The sequence below is a fragment of the Nasonia vitripennis genome, unplaced genomic scaffold (assembly GCF_009193385.2).
Source record: "Nasonia vitripennis strain AsymCx unplaced genomic scaffold, Nvit_psr_1.1 unplaced0148, whole genome shotgun sequence".
In the NCBI taxonomy this organism is placed as follows: Eukaryota; Metazoa; Arthropoda; class Insecta; order Hymenoptera; family Pteromalidae; genus Nasonia; species Nasonia vitripennis.
In genome coordinates this window covers 424,075-447,401 of record NW_022279927.1, presented here as the reverse complement: position 1 = coordinate 447,401, position 23,327 = coordinate 424,075, and the positions used below count along the sequence as shown (strand labels likewise).

General features: G+C 36.9%; 1 protein-coding gene across 2 annotated transcripts in view; it reads left to right on the top strand.

Annotated features, from left to right (window-relative positions):
• Positions 1–23,327, top strand: part of LOC100678995 (haloacid dehalogenase-like hydrolase domain-containing 5) — a 127,035-nt gene that overhangs the window by 17,349 nt on the left and 86,359 nt on the right. For both annotated transcript variants that reach the window (XM_031933320.1, XM_031933321.2), the window contains one exon: positions 7,371–8,188. In XM_031933320.1, the coding sequence (XP_031789180.1) occupies positions 7,371–8,188 (818 nt within the window). The remainder of the gene's footprint in view (positions 1–7,370; positions 8,189–23,327) is intronic.

Here is a 23,327-nt window from a genome sequence, read left to right as displayed (position 1 = left end):
TGCCAATACTCGCTCCTTTTCTTTGTCAAATTTTTAACCTATCTCTGAGCGAGGCACGCTTTCCTTCAGCCTAGAAATCATCGATCATAAGAGCACTAAACAAAGTTAACTCTCCAACAGCTGTAACTGACTACCGTCCGATCTCTCTAGTCTGTTTCCTGTCCAAGGCGCTAGAGTGGCTGGTGCAGAAGTAAATCTCTGAATATCTTGAAACAAGACTTTACCTTGACAATTTCCAAACTGGCTTTCGCACTAGTCACAGCACACAGTCTGGCTTAATTAAGCTGACTGATGATGTCAGGCTTGGGATAGACAGGAAGAGGGTCACTCTGCTACTTCTATTTGATTTTAGCAAGGCGTTTGATACTGTGTGTCACGTCAAGCTACTCGGAAAGTTATCCTCTTTCGGCTTTTCCATGCAGGTTATCTGCTGGCTTGCATCTTACCTCACGGGAAGAGAACAGGCCGTCATTGGTGACAACAACGAGCTCTCAACTTATCTACCATTAAACACCGTTGTTCCACAGGGGTCAGTTTTAAGCCCCTTGTTGTTCTCGTTGTACATCAATGATATTGGCTTTTGCCTAGATTCAGATGTGTCCCATCTAATCTATGCTGATGACCTGCAGATCTACAGCCAATGGCACCTCGAGGAGCTTGATTCCTGCTCTGTCAAGATCAGTGCTAACGCCGAGAGGATAATGGGCTGGGCTGCATCAAATAGTCTTAAACTTAATGTCCATAAGACTAAGGCAATCGTCCTGGGCTCCCCCTATTATATAAATGCTCTACCTACTACTGCTAATACCTATATAAATATAGGGGGAGCCCGGGTCGACTACGAATCATCGGTGCGCAATCTGGGTTTGGTGCTAGACTCCAAACTCTCGTGGAACAACGGATGAGCTTGATCACTGGGCATTTGAGCTAGGTGAGATAGTAAACATCTCTTTCCAGAGAAGCTGTCCCTGGACCATCCCAAAGGGAACATGGGGTACCCCATGGTGGAACCGCGAGCTAGAGGATCTGCGACGTAAAACTGGGAGGTCCTTTAACAGGGCCAAGAATACTCGCAATAGTTTCGATTGGCGGATTCACAGAGAAGCCCAGAGGCTATATAAAAAGCGCATCAACGCGGTGAGAATCAAGGGATGGAGGGGCTACTGCGAAGATATCGAGAGATATCCTGACGCGGCCACACTCCTCCGGGTACTTGCGAAAAATCCTGAGGTATGGCTTGAAGCAATCAGACTGCCTACAGGAGAATACACAACCTCGGAAGAGGAGTGTTTAAAACTACTTCTGGAAGCCAACTTCCCGGGCTTTCGGCTCTCCCATGAGATGGGGGATGAGAACTCGGGTAGGAATAGGCAGCAGAGGGCGGCATGGGATCTGGCGGCGAAGGTCGTCACACCGGAAAAGGTCAAGTGGGCCATAAGAAACTTTTAACCCTTCAAGGCGCCGGGCATCGACGGAATCTACCTGGCATTCCTTCAAGAGGGGCTGGAGGAACTGGTTGGCCCCTTAGTAAAGCTCTTCAGAGCAAGTGTAGCTTTGGCTCATGTACACTGCAATATGGGAAACGGCCAAGGTTGTGTTTATTCCTAAGACAGGGAAGTCATGTCACACCACCGTCAAGGATTATAGACCTATAAGTATTAACTCCTTTGTGTTTAAGACACTAGAAAGATTGGTGGATAGATTTATTCAAGACGATATCCTAACCAGGAACTGGGGACGTCTGATACACAGATGGCTCTAGGGCAGAAACTGGCACTGGTTCGGGGTACTACAGCCAAAGGGATGGATGGGGAACCTTCTTTTCCCTGGGGCGGTATGCTACGGTCTTCCAGACCGAGATAAACGCTATACTGACCTGCGCTCAGAGGAACATTGAACTCGGCGCAAGGGATAGAATTATCACCATTTGTTCAGACAGTCAGGCGGCACTTAGAGCACTTATGGCTCATAGGACAACCTCCAGACTGGTCTGGGAATGCAAAGTGGTTGTAAATCAGCTGACCGCTCACAACAACAAGGTCAGGCTGCTTTGTGTCCCAGGGCACACCGGGATCAGGGGTAACGAAATAGCAGATAGACTTGCAGCTTTGGGAGCTAAACACCCTTCAATCGGGCCGGAGCCCTACACAGGTGCCGCAAGGTGCAAGCATACTAAGGAATGGCAGGGAACTCAAGGATGCAGACAAGCCAAAGCGGTAATGGGACAGAACACCAATGTCGGCTGGAACAAGTTCATCGCAGGAGGCAGCAGAAATAACTCCCGGCTCCTGACACAGATAGTGACCGGGCACATCCGTTTAAGGTACCACGGTCTGAAGATGGGGAAGGAGGCTACGGGTATATGCAGGTGGTACGAGGGGGCGGAAGAAACGCCTACCCATGTACTGACTGTTTGCCCAAAATTTGCGCAGCTCAGACATCAGTGCTTGGGGGAGCTTTTGCCCACGTATTGGACGACCTTCTGGAGAAGGGCAGGCTTACCTGCGTAGGGGATGCCATGACGAAGGGTGGTACAATGGGTTTACAGCCTAAGTGCCAGGGATCTTGGTGGTCCCCCTTCGTAGTAATAATAATAATAATAAAAAAGTAAGTCTTGTGCCTAGTAAAACAGAATTGGCTACATCACGATTCTCGGAAATTATAGGATTGATTAAAGAAGTTCCTAACCCTAGTCCATTCCGGTCAAAAGACAAACCAGTATTATTGACTCTATTATTCTCTCTTTCTATTGTGAGTGTATGTGTATTTCTATTCTGAGAATGACTTAGCTGATTAATTTGGCGTTGATGTTACTAATGGTACTGCAAAGAAACATAACAAAAATATGTATATTTATAAAATAATTGATGTGATATGTGACCACGGACACTTTTCCGAACATTTTGCTTCTAAAATGTTAAAAAAAAAGAAATATAAAATTTTTCGGTAGATTGAAGGATCCTAAACTTTCACACATATAAACCGCTAATAAACGTAGTACAAATATATAAATTTATAAAAGAATTGATATGCTATGTAACCCCCGCCGCGCGGAGAAGCCTGACACTCCGTAGATTGCGCGTCCCCCGGGTGGTGGATAGAGGAGTGCTCGCCGAGGCACACACCCCGGAGGGTAGAGCAGAAATAAAATATGCTCTGTTGACCAATCAGGTCGCCGCGTTTGCCGTGCGGTGCGACCCGTGAGCTGCTAAAAGGAGATCCTGGATGGAGAGGCGAACGGTCTCTTTCTAAGACCTACGGTTGCGTGCCGAAGTGACCCGAACCATCATTGGCTCCCGCTGACAGTAAGACGGGAGGTCGTTTACCTACCCCGATAACATGATGTCGGCCGAATGACGGCACCGAGACTGCTCGGAATGGGCCACGCGTGACGTCCAGGTACCCCTGCTCCATGACCCGGAAATGACGGCATTGTGCTCAGCATAATGCTGGCACATGGTGCAAGCATCGTGCCGGCATTTAAATTAAGAAAAAACAAAAAAATTAAAACCCTAACGGGGATCGAACCCTGAACCTTTCAGTTAGCCACGAACACTTGTTACAAGTAATAGCTAATTGTGTCCTTATGTACTGCGAGCAACTGTTGATTTTAATAAAGTTGCAAGTTATTGTAATAAACGATCACCAAAATTATTATTAATGCGTTTAACAACATTGATATTCGCCGCTTATTTCGTGTAAGGCGCGAAACTGGCAGGCTGCTATAAATTCGGTAGTCATGAAAGAGTAGTCATAATAATATAATTAATAAAAATTGACAAGGAACAAAGTCCGGTGAATAAATAATAGCTCAAATTAACAAAATCAACAGCCTTAAAATATAATACATTGAAAAGCCTTATTTCGTGAATTGTGCGGCTGAAAATTTTCTAAGTTTCGCAGCCAACAAAGCCAGCATTCTGCGGGAATTTCGTTCCGACAGAATGCTGTCATGGCGAGCAGCACTCCTAGCAGGCATTCTGCTAGCACTCTGCCAACGCCAAATGTTAATAAATTTTGAACACGGGTCGAAGGCACAATGCCGTCATGTAGCTCCTCAAAATGTCGTCATAATGCTGCCATGCCGACATTTTGCCTTCGTTCGTGCCGGTGTCATACAGCCGGCACTCATGGCCGTCATTCTAACAAAGTTTCGTGCCGTCGCAATGTGAGTACAATGTGTTGGCTCAACAGATAAGGTGCTACATTTGGAAAGACGCCAAGACGCCTGAGGATAGGGCGATGCACACCCCAGGCACCGGAGCGTGTGCAGTCTTTCGGACGGCTCTAAACGCAAGCAAGATCCAAAGATAATGGCGAAGATACCCCAAGAAAATCTACACTCGAGTAGGCTTGCACATGATCTGCTAACCCAACATGTACGGGAACAGAAAGTCGATGTCCTACTGATCAGCAAACAATTCAAGAACCTAGACTGTTGGGTGTCTAACGATGAAAAAACCACCGTCATTTAGATGCCCGAGCGGGGGTACGGAAGAAGATTACGTACGGGGGAGGATGGGTCGCATAACATACTTCAGCGTATATCTGTCACCAAACCTAACTGCCACTGACTTTACAAGAAAACTAGGGGTGCACATGGATCTCTGTCTTAATAAGAACAACAAAATTTGTTTTAGGGTATTATTTACGAATATTTATCTGTATCTGATTTGTGCTTATGAAATTTGTTGTTACGCTAAATATCGGCTGTTTCAATGGAGGTGCGCTGTTCGCTTTGGCGATCTGTGAGACGGAGGCAAAATTGTTACTCTAAAGTCAATGTTAGTGTGATTACAACATTTTACATGAGTATGCTAAACTCTTAATTTAATTACTGGGGAAAATGACTGGAAAAAAGTCTGCATTTAACTACTGGGAAACGAAGAAAACTAACTGGAATGATGCTCCTTAATATTGTTGTGACCGAGCCTTAACGTTGCGCGATTCGAACGCCAAGAATGGCGCATGGCGACCCTTAGCAACGAGATCAACGACGTCACTGATATTGTTGTTTAAGTTGAGTCTAATCGTGACAGCTGATGAGCTGAGTTGTGTTGATTACAATAAAGAGAGTTCGAGTTTGAGTTACGCTTTTATAAATACCGTGTTGTTATTTACGTTAACCCGTACCCGGTCATAACTGTATAATAGAGGATATTTAAGGTCCGGGATACCAGGTAGTGAAGGATTATCACAATAATGAGATTGTGTTGAATTTTTTGATAATTAAGATAAATATATTCAATATATTTTTATGAATGTGAATATTTCATAAATTGTATATCCTTATTATCAAAATAAATAAGTAAATCCGCTTTAATTTTGCTTCCTTCCTAAGGAAGCCTTGTCATAGTAATTATTGGAGTTTGTGTTAAAACGTGTGGAAAGTTTGTTTTGATGCATTTTTAGTCGAAAAATGTTGTTTTTGGAAAATATCCGTACGAATGTGTGTGTGTGTGTTCGTTTGTATACGCCTGTATCTCAGCTTCTACTCAATGGATTTTAACCCACCAAGTCTCATTTTCTTTATTTTTACTAGTACATAGTGGGGAAAAAGTTTTTACATTTTGTGAACGCGTTTTTTTTTCATAGCCATTTTTTAGTTTTGAGATTTCGGTTTTTTCTAATGAAGTTATTGAAAAAGTTAATAAAAGTATTGTTGTAATATAGTAAGTATCATAATCTTGATATATTCCTAGAGCGAGCGTATCGCGGACTATTACTACACAAACTAGATTATTGTACGACACTTACACAAAGAGTACAAGGGTCGCAAAGATTGCGTATAAATAACATATGCATACACATATACTCGTACATGAGTGTGTATGTACGTTCCCCACCCGAGCATCTAGTCTGACTTGGGTTCAAGCGGTAGCTGCCGAGTCGCGTCGCCCTCTCTGCTGTAAGACTCCGACTTGAACGGACCTGCCGACAACTTTCTAAGTTCATTATATTACAATATATTATTCAACCTCACAGTGTTATTATTATTTATATACCCTCAAATTCCAACGTATACTGCGTAATATGTACCTGAAAGAAAATAAAATTACCTGTCTTTTTACTGCGGAACATTTATATTATCGTTCGTAGTTCTTTTATTATACACTTTAAAGCGCAAATTTTTTAACTTGTTTTTACTCGAAAACTAAATGTTAAATCCTTCTTAAAAAAACACGATTATTGAAAAATTTTAGGACTATACTCCACTTTAATTTTGAGTGATTTCATGGGGCAGATACTGAGAAAAATATCAAGAACTGAAACAAAATCATTTTTCTACGTGACGCGATAACTGGAGTAAAAAGGCATTAATCAAGTTCAAATTTTGGATTTAATTAGCATTATACAACAGCTTGATCCCTTTCTTTGGGCTGTTTATAAAACCAATTAGTTTCAAAGATATTATGGGGACGGAAAAATTGTCAAAAAATGAAAAATCTATATTTTTGTTTATATTTCTCCTAAATTGTTTAAAAAATGAATTAAATTATTATATATTTCAGTTATAATGTAAAAAGGATAAAACAATGTTTATATGTGTCATATTATCAGGTATGACATTTCTTCGAAGGCCAAAATTCAGAATTTCCATTTTTCAGCTACAGCAGACTTACTTAAGATTTGGGCTTCGAAGGACACTTTTATACTGAGAGATATGTTGTGCTGCGAGAATTATTATTGATTATGTATATATGATTGAATCGAAATAATTTTATCTATCAAACGAAAATGAACAAAAACTTTAAAGAATTATATGAAATAAAAACAATTCAGATATTAAAGCGATACATAATGTTGAAGGAAGCTACGTGCCAAAGAATTGGCAGCGGTTTTTACAATGAGTATTAGGTAGATATACGCTTGAAGTTGCGTTATCTTTTTGAATTCGAAAGTTTTAAGTATTTGGAATATTGAGATTTTAATAAGTATTTGACAGATACGCTTTAGTTGCGTTATCGTGTCTGATTAAAATTTTTTCCAAGTCTATAAAATGTAGAAATTTTTCTAAGATTAGTCTATTCAAGGCATAAGTTGCTCTTGAGTAGAGACTAGGTACTTTAGTTGCGCTTTGGCTAGTGACTGGCCATAGGCTGCGCATGGTCTAATAAAGGCTCTGGAGAAAGCGCTGGGGATTGAGCCGCCGAAAAAACTGACACATTCATACATACACACTTACATTCACACCTATATACAATTTCCATTCATACAAGCATATAATGATGTGCGCGCCACGCCGCCGCTGCGTCAGCACTTCCACTCTCGCTCATTCATACATACGCGCACGGCAAAATTTGAACAATTTTTCTATGTGTTGACAAACGCATACAATATATCTAAACATTATATTTTTTTCTATTTAGCATTCCTACCTGTTTCCGAATTTCGGATTTTTCTTTGACATTGATGGAGTGATAGTACGTGGACAAAATGTTTTACCGTCAGCTCTTAAAAGTTTTAAACGTCTTATAGCACCATCTAAAGAATTTCGAGTACCAACAGTATTTATTACAAACGATGGGAACATGCTTCGTCGAGATAAGGCTGCTCATTTAACAAAATGGCTTGAAATTGATGTTCACGAGGATCAAATTATTTTATCTCATTCTCCATTATCTATGATGACAGGCCTTGAGCATAACAGAATATTAGTTTCTGGACAGGGAAAAATAGAGGAAATAGCTATAGATCTTGGACTTAAAAATATCGTTACTATGGAAACATTAATTCATAATTTTCCTAGTCTGAATTATGTAAACAAAAATAAACGTAATCCAGTAAATGGTCCAGTAGACAGAAATTTTAAAAAAATTGATGGCATTATATTACTTAATGAACCTACTAACTGGGAAACATCACTGCAGCTCATAGTAGATTTATTATTGACCAACGGAATGCCATGCAAACATTTTCCTATCACACCTTATCCACATATATTTGTAATGGCATGTAACATGGATCTTTTATGGATGGCAGAAGCACCATTACCAAGATATGGTCATGGAGCATTTCTTTTATGTTTAGAAAAACTTTATGAAAAAATTTCAGGACAAAAATTGATGTACACAGCTATAGCAGGAAAACCCAGCATACTAACATATCGCTATGCAAATATCTTTATCCAAAAACATGCCCAGAAAATTGGAATCCCACGCACCATTGAAACAATTTATGCAGTAGGGTAAGTTAAATTTAATATGCGATTTACATTGAAATACATTATTTGTTTAACTTTTGCATAGGTTTTTATGATTATATTTAATTTATACTAGCAAATAATGCCCGCTTCGCTCGCGGATCATATTTGTTGTTTATTATTTTTCATTGTGGAGCAGGTTTAACAAGAATAAAATATGTGAAAATTACTTTTTTGTATAAAATATGTAAATATAACATTTTATCATTTTAATATAGTTTGTAATGTGATGCGATAAGATAAGATACAAAAATCCTTTATTTAATATATACTATAATCAAATATTTAAATTAATTTCCATAATGATTCGGTAAATCTGTATATAATTCTGTTTGATTATTATTATAAATAACAATTGAAAACGATATAACAGATGATTAAAGTGTAGAAAAAGCAATAAAAATATATATTGTTACGACAAAATAATAATTAAACATTACATACTACAATGATATATTGGAATTAAACATATTTATATATATGTACTCATGCGAAATTATATAAGTATATGAACATTTATTGTGTTAATAAAATTAATAACATACTTTGTTTAAAGTAAATTGCCTTGAAAGAAGATTGTTAAGAACAACTATTTAAAGTTATCAGACAAAGCAAACTAAAATTTATATCAGCTTAGGGTGCGTAGTTGCACGGGTTGTGAGATCTTATTAAAACATGTATATCTATCTATATTATGTCACAAACGCACACGTCTGCAACGCGAGTCAGCGATAAGAGTCCGCAGAGCCGTACTACGATGCATAGCGTCCGAATGTATCGTAGACGTTAGCTCAGTGGTTAGAGCACAGGCCTGATCTGGCTCTTGGGTCCGCGAGTTCGAGTCACGTCGTCTACTTTTTTCTCCTTTCGACTCTGTCTCATCTCTGTTCGTAACAATTATATATTTATTTTGGAGATACTCCCCCCACACACCCCCGCAGCCCCCCACAGTGCCCCCCCTCCACCGAATGACGTAAAAATCATTCATTTTTACGTTATTTTTTGAAATATGAATGCCCTTCCCCACAGCCCCCCTCGCAGAGCCCCCCCCCCCCCACAGCTTCACACCTTTTACCGATTTATACAAAAGTACTGATAAATTATTACAGTTCCCACAGATACAGAACAGTAAAGTATGATAACAACTACTTTGTGTATAAATATCGAACATTTTTTAAGTTCAAAATTTTGTTTTCCACACCACTCAAGAGGTACTGTTAGAAGCACATTATATTAGAGTCATTATACAATGTACTTTTATCAATTAGAATTTATATGCAATAATCTAAGAAAAAAACTGTTTGGTATTTATTCACAACCGCCCCAATGAATAATCAAGGGTAAATTTTTAGTTTTCAAAATGAAGGTATAGAGTTAACACGGTCCATTGTGCGGGGAATTGTTACCTTTAGTATCTATTAAAATTAATTACAATATTTAAAATGATTAATGAACAGTAATTTTAGTTACATGATATAAACTAACGGAGTCAATTCCCTGCGCAGCATGTTTCGACAGTAGAATTTTTGACTTCAATATATTTAATAAATTGTTAATAAATTAACGGTTGAAATGACTAATTAATAGTAATTTTAGTTATATGATAGAAACTAACGGAGTCAATTCTCTGCGTAGCATGTTTCGACAGTAAAAAGAAACTTAAAGTGACAAAACTAAATAAAAATTTAATTTATTTTGTATACTAAGAAAATTCAATGTACTCAGTAAAATTCTTACAACAGTTGTACAAACTAATATTTTACAATCTTCTTCTATAAATACGATATATAACTTTATTTTTACAGAGTTATCCTTTCATTAATTTCTTATTAGTTAGTTTCTTATCTAATGTATATATTTGATTTCTAACTCTAATGAATTCTAAAAATAAGGGGTTGGCAAGCGAAGCGACCAGGGGGCGAAGCCCCACTAGTATAAATATATATGTATTCATAAACAAGGAGATCAGGACTTACGCTGACAAAATTGGAAGAGGAATTATGCTGACATTTGCAGAATTGTGCAGACGTCAGCGTGAGGATCACTTTAGCGAAAAGGGACTTATGCGGGCAAAAAAACCTCTTTTCTATATATGTATGCGTACTACATAACTACGGATGTATACTTACATGTGTTTGTATCGGTAGACATGAAATTTACTAGGTTATAAGTGTCAAATTTGCATGTAAAACCACTCATTAGCCATTATATCATGTTTGTTTTCTACACAACTTCTAGTAGAAGGTCAGGCCTATTCTGAAACTTTATAGCTACTTTTTTACTATAAAAAGGTATCTTTTTACTGTATTCAGGTTGTCGGAGTCCGGATAAAATTCAGATTTTTATATTTTAAGGTTTAAAATGCAAATAAGGTAGCCTTAACATATTGTAGTATATTTCAATTGACGTTCTTTTAAGTTCTATTGTTTTTCATGCAACTTCATATTATTGATTGTAAATTATAACTGTCATTCTGAATCAACCTATCTTTGAGTGAATATCTGTGCAGTTTACTTGATACGTACACAATATTTTGGTGTCAGAATTGGTTTCGAAAATACGCCAATTACTTGATTTTCTATATTCTACTACAATAACACGCAGGGAGAAATAGTGAAAAGTACATATTTTCATTACGAAGTCAACTTAACCATGTCAGACGTAGAGGAACCTGCTACTGCATTGATTGCTGTTGTGACGAAGGCTTTGGCGGATGCTCTGAGCATTGCTATTTCACAAGTTACCACTCCTGTTATAAAACAGCCTGAATCTACTTCTCAAGCTCAACCCAAAGCTCCTCCGTTCAAGTATCAAGAATATCGTCGACAGTCAACTATTTCATTATTATTTCAAGAGATTCAAGTGGGCATTACAACTAAGTAAAATTTCGGAAGAAGAATATGGTAATTTTGCTCGAGTATATATGGATGTAGAACTTAATAATGCTCTGAAAATTCTTGTTGCTCCTGATACACCAGAAAGTCGTACGTATCAACACATTCGCACTGTTTTAATTGCACATTTTGACGTCGAGAAAAATAAATATGCAGAAAGTGTTAAGTTTCGACAAAATGTACAGCTACAAAATTAATCCATTGCTAATTTCTCACTACGATTAAAACAAGGAGCTACGTTCTGCGAATACGACACATTTCTCGACAGGATGCTGATTGAGCAGCTCATACATGGTCTCACCTGTCGGGATATGCGCGACGAAATAATCGCCAAGAAACCTACTACATTCAAGGACGCTTATGAAATAGCACATACATTGGAGTCGATTCGTCAAACAGCAGATGAGGTTACCTCTACTTCTAATAAGATACATGCACTATCTTATTCAACAACGCATTTCAAGCATAAACGGAATGCTTCGCATTATTCCACAAATTAAATATGGAATTAGATTCTGGTGCACTATATGGTTTCATAGGTAGCGATACACTTCGTAACCTCAAACCCAATTTTCAATTGCAGCCAACTTCTAAGAAATTCATGAGTTACTCGCAACATCGCCTCAACTGCATCGGTACTTGATCTGTTAATGTATCACTTGGTTCTACATCTCGTCAACTTCCAATCTACGTTATTCAAGGCTCTTACGATTCCTTATTTGGTCGTGAATGGATCGCACAATTCAGTCACGAAATTGATTGGACCTAACTCTTTTCTCCAATCGAGGTTAATGCACTTTCTACTCTTCCACCTTTATTAACTCGTGATCAACAGGCACAGCTGGATCAACTTTTGACAAGGTACAACTAAGTTTTCAGTGACATAGCTGGAAAACTTACTGGACCTCCAGTTAAGGTACATTTTAAACCGGGAACTTCTCCTGTTTTTGCTCGTGCTCATGATATAGCATATGCGTTGCGTGACAAGTATTTTAAAGCAGTTAACGCTAAACTTGCGTCTGGATTTTACAAATAAGTCGATTTTTCAGAGTGGGCTTCGCCTACACACGTCGTTATTAAAAAAATGGTGATATTCGTATAATTGGCAATTACAAACCTATGTTGAATCCACTTATAATAATAGATGAATGCCCTATTCCAAAACCTAGTGACATCTTCAACAAAATAAAAGGAGCTAAAATTTACGCACATCTTGATATTACAGATGCTTATACTCATCTTCCTGCTGATGACGAGTACAGCCATGCTTTGACCCTCAATACTCCTACAAATGGGTTGGTTCGTCTTACACGAGCTGTTTACGGCGCAGCTAATGTTCCTGCAGTTTGGCAACGTCGATTAAAAGAAATCTTGCAAGGTCTAAAAAACGTTGAAAAGTTTTTCGACGACATTATTTTCTGGGCTGAAACTTTTGAAGAATTGTTGATTATTTTGGAAACCTGTTTGATCCGTCTTCTTGAAAATGGTGTTCGTCTCAATCGACGTAAATGTGTTTTCGCTACAAATTCTGTAGAATTTTTGGGCCATAAAATAGATACACAAGGAATTCATAAATCTGATTCTCACACCAAGGCAATTCGTGATGCACCTAAACCTTCTACACCTCAAGAACTAGAATTGTTTATAGGTAAAGCTACGTACTACTACTATTCTTACCTCTTATACTCGCCAATGATGCAAGCAAAGTAGGACTTGGAGCTGTTTTATCACATAAACTTAGCCATGGAATCGAAAGGCCAATTGCTTATGCAAGCCGTACATTAACTGCTACTGCCAACGCTATCCTCAAATCGACAAGAAAGCTTTAGCTATTGTATGGGCTTCCCAAACACTTTTCAATTATTTATACGCTCGTCATTTTACGCTGTTTACAGATCATAAGCCATTGACACAGATTTTTCATCCTGAAAAATCATTTCCTATTCTTTGCATCAGTCGAATGGCTAATTATGCTGATTACTTAGCTCATTTCAACAACGATATTAAGTTCAAGCCAACTAAAGCTAACGCAAATGCAGAATATTGTTCACGTGCTCCACTTCCTTCAACGGTTTACGCTATTGAAGAAATTACAGAACTTGATTGTTTTAATACATTTATTATCAACCAGATTCATCAGTTTTCTGTACGAGCAGAGCAGATTGCGAAGGAAAGTCGTAAAGATTCTAACTTAGGTAAAATTATTCAATTACTCGAAGCTGGTCAAGATCTATCTCGTCATAGATACAAAGCGCCTGAGTCTGCATATGGTCTATCTTCAAATTGCTTGATTTTTTAACATCGAGTTGTGATTCCATCGTCTCTTCGTCAAGCAATTTTAAACGACATCCATTTGGCGCATTTGGGCATTGTCCAAATGAAAGGTTTGGCACGATCATTTGTTTACTGGCCAGAAATTGATACAGATATTGAATTTATTGCTAAATCTTGTGCTGAGTGTGCCAAGCATGCTCAAACTCCTCCCAAATTGAACACACATCATTGGGAATATCCTAAAGGCCCATGGGAACGTATCAATATAGACTACGCTGGACCAGTAGCTGGTAAGATGCTTCTATTTATCATTAATGCTTATAGTAAATGGCTTGAAGTCAAGGTCACAAGTTCCAGTACTAGCACTGCTACAATCGATATTCTCGATCAGTTATTCGCTACTTATGGTGTACCTAGCATTGTTGTTTCAGATAATGGCCGTCAATTTGTTTCAGATGAGTTTGAAACATTTCTCAAGATAAGTGGAGTGAAATATCAAAAATAATCTTAAAGTAAATTACTGCTCCTTATCACCCTTCGACAAATGGTCAAGCAGAAAAATGCGTAGGTACAATAAAAAATGCCTTACTTAAAATGAATACGACACAAGGTTCTTTGCAACGGAACTTAAATGAGTTCTTGAGACAATATAGAAAAGCTCCTCATTCAACTACTGGACAACCACCTGCTTTATTATTTTTAAAACGAAACATTCCCACACGATTAGATCTTGTTCGACCCGAACCTATGAACGAGAAGAATTCTGAGAAACATCAAGCTGATTTTATCAATACATACCGAGAATTGAAACCACTAGAACATGTTTATTTTTTTCCCGGTAATACAAAATTAGATCAATGGATTCCAGGACAAATTAATTCTCGTCTAGGAGATCTGCATTATGAAATCAGTTACATGGAAAAAAAGTATAAACGACACGTCGATCAAATTCGTACTTTCACAAAGAAATCAGAAGAAGGGGAAGAAACAAGAAAGAAACCAGAAAGAGTAACATTTTTTCAAGATAAAATCGGTGCTAATTTGACAACGCTTTCCACTACAAGTACACGACGTCGTACTCGATTTTACAAAAATAACTTAACTCCAAGATCTCTGAGTGCATAACAAGACGTAAATACTGAAGTAATTACACCATCATATAAAGCTCCTTCGACTTCTCAGACTGTATCGTTTAAAGAATCACCGACGTCTGAAGCTACGTCAACTTAAGAATTTTTAATTTCAAAATCTTTACCAACGTTAATTTAGGTATATTAGAGGTATAATAAAGAAAAGCAAGAGGAAATAATATACATGGAAGACACTCAGAGTATTTATTATGAAACCTTGAGGCGCGGTAACCTTGTACATTTATTCTAGCGCCTGCTTGAACGATAGCACAGAGCGATCTGATCCTATGGAGAGAGCGTCAACGCTCGTGGCTCGCACTGTTCTCGGTTCGCTCTACTGCGTGAATCAAAACAGTGGTAGATATACACAAAATATCAATTGCTGAAATACTCTTATAACAACAGTCATTCCAAAATCTATCTACCTCTGCAACTTTTTAAGAAGAATTTCCGTTTCAAATACAAGATCAACGTACTGTACGTTTAACTCAAGAACAGTCATTTTTCATTCCAAACACATCGCCGATTCGACGATCATCTCGGATACGAAAATCACGAACTATTTACTCTCCACCTTGATAACTCAAGAAATCTTTATAAAGATGGGAGGAAATGTAGTATATTTCAATAAGCGTTCTTTTAATTTCTATTGTTTTTCATGCAACTTCATATTATTGATTGTAAATGATAACTGTCATTCTGAATAAACTTATCTTTGAGTGAACATCTGTGCAGTTTACTGTACATATACAATACATATATACAGGGCTCTAAAAGTATTTAGATTGAAAAATTCAGAAAATTTCCCGAAAAAAAGTATTTAGGTAGTTTCAGTTAATTTTAATTCCTAATTTTATTCCTGGAAGTTACGACCGCTAGATTCGCACTTGTATTTAAGTGTGCATGTATATATATAGAGACGATTACCGTTTACAGGTATTAGAATCACGTGACAACACGCGAAAAATTGCGTAGCGAGTGACGCGTCCACTAGTCAGTCTGGCCCTGACCAAGCTATGAGTTAGATGGTGGTATATTTCAGAAGCCCGTGTTGGTTATGTTAAGGTAGAGATTGCCGCTGTCCTAGGCATCTTCTTACGCTATATTTATGTAATAAATAAACTTATAAATTAAAATAAACAAATATTTAATAATACTAATTTAATAAACAAAACTTAAAATAATTAACTTAAAAAAAAAAACAAATATTATTCTAAATATCCACTGTATTCTTTACTCCGCTCCTATAATTTCCTCAACACGCTATGACTATAAACAGATCTGAATGTCAATCTTTTGACAAAGTTGGAATATATTTCCACACTGCAGTATTCAGTCATGGTCAATTATATGTGGCTTTGTCAAGAAACATCGAGAAATAACTCAAAGTTATTTTTAAGTAAGGAGTCTATTTGCGAGCATGATGAGGATTTATTAAAAGATAAAAAGAAACAAAGAAAGCCGAACACTAATACAAAATTATATACAAAAAACATGGTATATTCGAAAATCTTTTTAAATTAATTCAATTTTTTACATGATGAATTATTTTTGATTTATCAATACTCTGTAATACAGTAAATATAAAAATATACATTATAATCAATCTTTCAAATATTATAAAAATAAACACGATTAACTGGTCCAGTTATCGCCAATGTCTACAAATATTTCGATGAGAAATAAGCAAAAAAAAAATATATATATAAATAAATAATTTCTTGAACATATATTAGTCACATTTTATGGCACTCGGGCTGTCGAAGACTCTTATATCGAGGGCGAAAGCCTATTAGATTTGACCAAAAAGTTGTTTCTTTCCAATTCTTTTTGAGCCATTTTTCACAAAAAGGTTTTTCGTTAAAGTAGTCTGGCTATTTCGTAGAAAATTAAATTTTGAACAAATTTATAGTATTTAAAAATTCTAAATGTCTAATTAAAAAAAGTTTTCCTAGAAGGGAAGCGTAATTCTTCAAAAATTAACTTTCCGTCCGTGCGCAGGACATGATGTTTATGTATGGGATCCCGTTGGAAGAGAGGATCACTTTGAATTAAGTCCGCGAGTGTTTCTCGGTTCATGCGTCGGGTGTTCCGTCTTGGCTCCCGACTATAGTTACTTCTTGTCCTGTTTTCACGGTTTTCGTTAATGTTAAGTAGAATATACTGTTGGTCGCTAGCTGTATATTCTTCCGTGACGTGCCAGTCCCGTATGTTGCAGATCGTCATTTCGCTCGCGAGGGTTACATCCGGTATGGATTCCCCAAAACCTGGTCTACGGTAGATAGTGGTATTACCGTCATTCGCTACTACCAAGCTCAGCCTGGCTTCCATTTCGAGAATGGCCTTGCCTCTTGGGTTCGTTGTCGGTATGTCCCATCCCGTGGCCTTAGCGTTGAAGTCGCCCCCGATCACAATTTCCCCGGAGGCCTCTCTAATAGCATCCTCAAACGCCTCTAGTTTTCTTGTAAAGTTGGCGGCAGTTAGGTTTGGTGACAGATACGCAGAAATATGTTATGCGACCCATCCTTCCCCGTACGTAATCTTCTCCCGTGCTCACATTCGCCAACCCCCTCCCGAGCATCCAAATGGCGGCAGTTTTATTTTTTCGTTAGACACCTAACAAGATCAGTTTAGGTTTGTCTATTGTTCGTTGAACAGTAGGACATCGACTTTCTGCTTCCTCACATGCTGGGTTAGCACATCATGTGCAAGCCTACTCCTGTCGAGATTTCCTTGGAGTATCCTCACCATTATCTTTGGATCTTGCTTACGTATATAGGCCAAACTGTAGAGCATTTTCACATGATATAATTTGTTACAGCAAACCGTTTGTGCGATTATGTAAAGGATGATGAGCAGATGAAAGGGTATATATTTTTCACATGCATTTCCGTTCCTTATTGTTAATTATTCAAAATTTATTGAAAAAATGCGATTTTTTTCTTTTTTTGCTTATAACTTTAAAACTATGGGAGCTATCAGTATGCCTCAAGAAGACGATTTGTAGAGCATAGAAATATCTACAAAATGAAAGGTCGAACGTCTCAATCGAAAAATTAGATTCTGAGATAATTAGGAAAAACCGAAAAATTAGGCGTTTTTCGAAAATTCATAGCTCCGTCATTTTTTGAGCCGTAACGCTAAAATTTAGAGAATAAGCAGGGATTATAATGTTCTTTTCATAACACGTGCATCAAAAACGCGCTTCTCGCCTACGAAAAAATGGAGCAAAAGTAGAGTTTTTCAAGCCTGGGCGTAAGGCCTTTTTAATGTTTTTGTGCGTATATGTACATATAAACACACCCAAACACACATATATACATATATCTTAAGGCGAAAGTGTTTTTCCCTAGGGGGGAAGTAGACAGCATTTTCGCCTCCAAAATTTTCAAAATTATTTGTTTTCGAAATTTAAAAAATTTTTTAAATTTTCTAAATTTTAAAATATTAAAAAATTGTTGAAATTATTTTAATTTTCAAAATTTTTCAAATTTTCAAAATTCTGCTTCTTTAGGCAGGCTAAAAAGAGCGCTATCGATGCCCTGGTTATAAAAAGCACGGTACACAACAAGGGGCGAATTGGCTTTTTCAGACTCGGATGATAATTAAGCACTTGTGTCCGTCTCGGGCGCCTGCGGCGCCCTCGACTCCCACTCCATCATCCTGGCTTGAAAAAGCCACCTTCTGCCCCTAGTTGTGTAATGTATTATTATATGTGCAAAAGTTGGGTGATGTCAGATTATTAGTTTGTTCAAAATCGCGATTCAAAGTTTGCGGTATGTTTCTTTTTTCCGGCAGACCTGTATGCTGTACCGTAAGTCCGATTGAAATTTCAAAAGAAGAATCGAAAAGTTGACATCGTGCACTACAAAACGTAGATTTCAGTTTTTTGATCAAGCGCCTGGAAGCATGCGAAAAACCGCCATAAAGTTTGCGAAAATGGGTCGAGCGCGTGCTCGCATTCAACTAGTGGCGGACCGAGCAGCGCCGGAGGAGAGGCGTATATATAGTAATAGGCGCGCGCGTTACTTATCTTTGCATTAACATTTCTTAGCATCTACTCTAGCTATTTGAATGATTTTTTTTTTATTTTAGGGTAACGGAACCAGAGGAATCCGATTCTTTGGTCTATTTTTAGGAAAAATCATTAGGAAAGGTACTCTAGGATGTTTTTACGTAAAAATACAATTCATTCATTTATATTTAAATTTTTTTCTTTTTTCGAGGAGGTACAGAGTCGATTTCATCATCGTTAACATCAACATTAAAATTTATCATTGGCATATTAATAAATCCATTATCATTATCTTCCTCGAATGCACATTCATTCTCAGACTTAGGTGGACTGTAAGACTGTAAATTATAGCACGTATCTTCTTGTCAATGTGCGCATAGGTTAGTACATACTAAACCGTGCTTTTTGCACGTACATGAACTATCGATGCACCCTTTCTTGCTGCATGAACAGGAAATCTGTTTAAGCAGTTTTCGAGGAATTGGTGGATCGGTGGTTCCGATCGTAATCAAATGATTCTCTCTGACTGGCCAGTCCCAATCCATTGCTTTCAAATTAGTGTGGCCCAGCCACAGCTGGAGCTGATAATAAACTCTAAAAGCGTGCTGGTTTGCTGCTCCTTCCGTTGGTGGCAAAGTTTCTAAAGCGAATTTCGAAATGTAATAGTATATTGTGCAACTAGGGGGGAAAATTGCCCAAGACGGACACGAGTGCTCAAAACATCACCCGTACTTTTTATAAGCGCACGAATAGGCCACTTATCATGTATATGAAAGGAATGGGAAATCCGAGGACTTTTCAAAGTAAAACAATATAATATATTGTTTTAAAATGTAATGTATGTATACAATTTTGAAAATTTGTATTATATGACGTCATTTGACGCTACAAATTGGAACCTTTTATGATGTCATTATTTTCAACAGGTTGTACTTCTAAATACTTATACTCTTAAATACTTCAAAATTGATAAAATGGTTGCCCATATAGGTGCTACCATCCGGATGGTAGTACGGAAAATGGGGGCTAACGCCAAAGAAATAATGTTTTTTAAATATTTTTTGTTTAATAAAATAATTAAAAATTATTAATTTCTTGGACATTAGCCCCCATTTTTCGTACTACCATCCGGATGGTAGCACCTATATAGGCAACCATTTTATCAATTTTAAAGTATTTAAGTATTTAGAAGTACAACATGTTGAAAATAATGACGTCATAAAAGGTTCCAATTTGTAGCGTCAAATGACGTCATATAATGACGTAATTTAACGTCATTTAATGACGTCAGTCAATGACGTCATAAAATGACGTTATTATTTTCAACAGGGAAAATTAGGCAGCGTAATCGACAAAATGCTAAAGCTTATCGAGACAGATGTAAAATACAGAAAACTTTATTATCTGAACAAAATTCTAATGAAGAAAGCAGACAAGTACATTCTTCAACAATTACACAGTCAAATGTTTCATCAAAGTAATGTATTCTTTAGATGTCGTCTATATCTACTTTATTTTCACTATTTTGCAATTGTATTTAACTTTTTAAAACATTTTCTACATTTAGAAAAGAAAGAAATAATAAAATCAATCCACTGTACATAACAAAAGTACTCAACAATTACAATTAAGAAAAGAAAGAAATAAAAGATATCAAGATAAAACAAAAAACTTTAGCCAACATAATACCATGTACACCTGCAATGGAGACACAAAATCTACAACATTTATTATCTCAACAGAATTTGAATAAAAATCATACCGACTCTACAACAGTTGCAAACACAAATAATGTGTCAAGATAACCTTTAATACGCAGTATACATTATTAATATTATTTCAACTGCTTCTAAATAATTTTTGTCATTTATCAATAACGATTTCAACAGAAGTAATGATGCTGCATGCGGTCAACAAGAAACGAGACAAATATTATCTACATCTTCATATACAGGCCCTTTTAGATTGTACCAACAACGTAATATTTGTGCACAGCCGCATGCAAACTTGTATAATTACACAGACATTCCAATGGTGCCTCCAGGAAACTGTCTCTTTCACTCTCTAATAAAGATTCTTGATCTACAAATTTCACCTACGGACCTGCGACGACATCTAAGAGAATCACCATTTTTGCAATCTTGTGGAGACCCTCTTTTCACAAGCCAGATATTGCATACCTTTTTTCGAGAGTTTATAATCAAAACATATGCGTTCATCTGCAATATAATGACATTATAACTAACACTGAAACATTAACTTTTTGCCACTATAACGTTACTGACTCACTAAATTTTATGCACCTAAATCTACAAAATTTACATTTTACGTCATATATCACAGTAGAAGATGTTATTACACAGAATATAATAAATGCTAGTGTCTACTGTGAAAACCACGGGAATGACATGAGTGATGAAGTTTGCCATGAAGCACATGAAAATGATATTTCTGCAATTCCTGATCTTTCGATTCAGAGTTATACAAATTATTATAAACATGCACAAGGACATCTACATTTTTATGAAATTTTTACAAAAAATAGATTTGGAATATCGTGTGCTGTATGTGACAGGCTGTGGTGGAACAACGATTTAAAAACAACTTCTGAAATATACAATGAGATTTTGGAAAAGATCTTGCCGGTAATGTATTTAGCACAGAATATTGGAACGAAGTTCCTTTTTTATTTTTAATTGCTATTCAAACATTTATGATGATTGATTTTATAATTTTTATTTCAGCTTTACCAGACAGGTAATACGGTAAAGGTGTGCTCTACTTGTAAATCAGCGTTGGACAAAAAGAAAATACCAATATTGTCAACATATAATGGTTTTTCATACCCGACAATACCTGCTCATTTACCAAAGTTAGATATTGTTTCTCAGCGACTAATTTCATCAAGAATACCCTTCATACAAATACGACGACTACGGCATGTCCACGGCCAATACGGTATTTATGGACAAATAAGTAATGTTCCTGTTGAAGTTAATACTATGGTCACTAACTTACCTAGAAATATTGACGATGACCATTGCTTTTATGTGCATATAACAAAAAATTGATCCACAAAACTAGTTATGTTCACGGCCTTATTAACAAAAAAAAATGTTAGAGAATGGTTACAATACTTGATAACTACACCGCTTTATGTTCATTACACTATAACCATCAACGAAGATTTTTTCGTCAACCTGCTCCTGAAATCGCGATTGATGATGTGAGTGAACATATACCAATAGAAGATAACGTCACGGCGCAACAACAAACTTTGATGTACGATGAAGTCAAAGAACAACAAGAAAATATGAGGTGGTTTGACGATAAATTTTTGCATATGGCACCTGGTGAAAGGCAACGACCAATTAGCATTTTATTTGATGAACATGCAGAAGAGCTTTCATTTCCTACGATTTACATTGGACAATTTCGAACTTAGAAAGAGGGTATTACAGCAACTTCATTTATGCAAGCTACAAGCGAACTACGTCGTACAGATCGTCGAGGCGCAGATCCAGAACACCTTTTATACATGGCCACAAAAATAATGAGACAACGGGTCAGAGATAGTGTTTCTATTGCTTTTAAACACGTTGGTTTTGTCACTAATGTTACGAAAGAACAGGTACAATCTGAAGGTTTCATTCACGATTGCATTGAAACTAATCTTGCTTTCCTTCGTTGCATACCGAATTCAGCTTGGTATTGGGCTGATCGCAAAAAAGATCTTTTTGCAATGATCAGACAACGGGGAGCACCAACTGCTTTTATGACATTGGGTGCAAATGAAACCGGTTGGAATGATCTCCTAAAACTTTTGTATAAATTGAAAAATAACGGAGAAAATATTTCAGATGAGTTTTTAGTAAATACTAATTACATACAAAAAGCAAAACTTGTAAATGATGACGCTGTTACATGTGCAATTTACTTCAATAAATTAGTCAATTGTTTATTGACCGTTTTGCAAGCAAAAAAGGGAAATCCATTCGGTAAATATAGAGTCCTCGATTATTTTAAAAGAATTGAATTTCAACATCGAGGCAGCCCTCATGCTCATATTCTTTTATGGCTCGATAACACACCTACAGATCTACAAAGTAACAACGAAGACGTCATTCAGATGATTGACGAACTAGTTTCCGTATCTGCTTCAGAGGCATCCGGAAATATTAAACTTGAGACTCACAAGCACACTTTCACGTGCTATAAAAAATGGACCCAAATAAAAAGGATAATTGCAGATTTGGAGCTCCATTCATGCCAACACGTAAAACAATAAGATTGATACCAATGCTACCTACTGATCCAGATTTCTCACAAGAAAATTTCAAAAAATATAAACAACATTACAAAATGCTACAATCAAATTTGGAAAATATAGACTATATAAATTTTGAAGATTTCTATACAAAAAATAATATTTCTTCTGATGAATATTATTACAACGTCATTCGTGCAAGTATCAATCGACCAAAACTTTTTTACCGCCGAATGCCATCAGAAAAATGGCATAATCCATTCAACCCATTCGTTTTTCATCATCTGCAATCTAATACGGACATTCAAATTATTCAAGATGAGTACGCTTGTGCTGCTTACGTTGTTGAGTACGTGAACAAACATAATAGAGGAATCAGTAATTTGCAACGTCAAATAATTCAGATAATGGACGAAAATCCAGAATTCGATATCGTACAAATTACGAGAAAAATGAGCGTCGACGTACTCAATTCCGTTGAGATATCGGCACAAGAAGCTGCTTGGTTTTTGTTACGTGAACCCATGGCTAAGTCATCTATTAC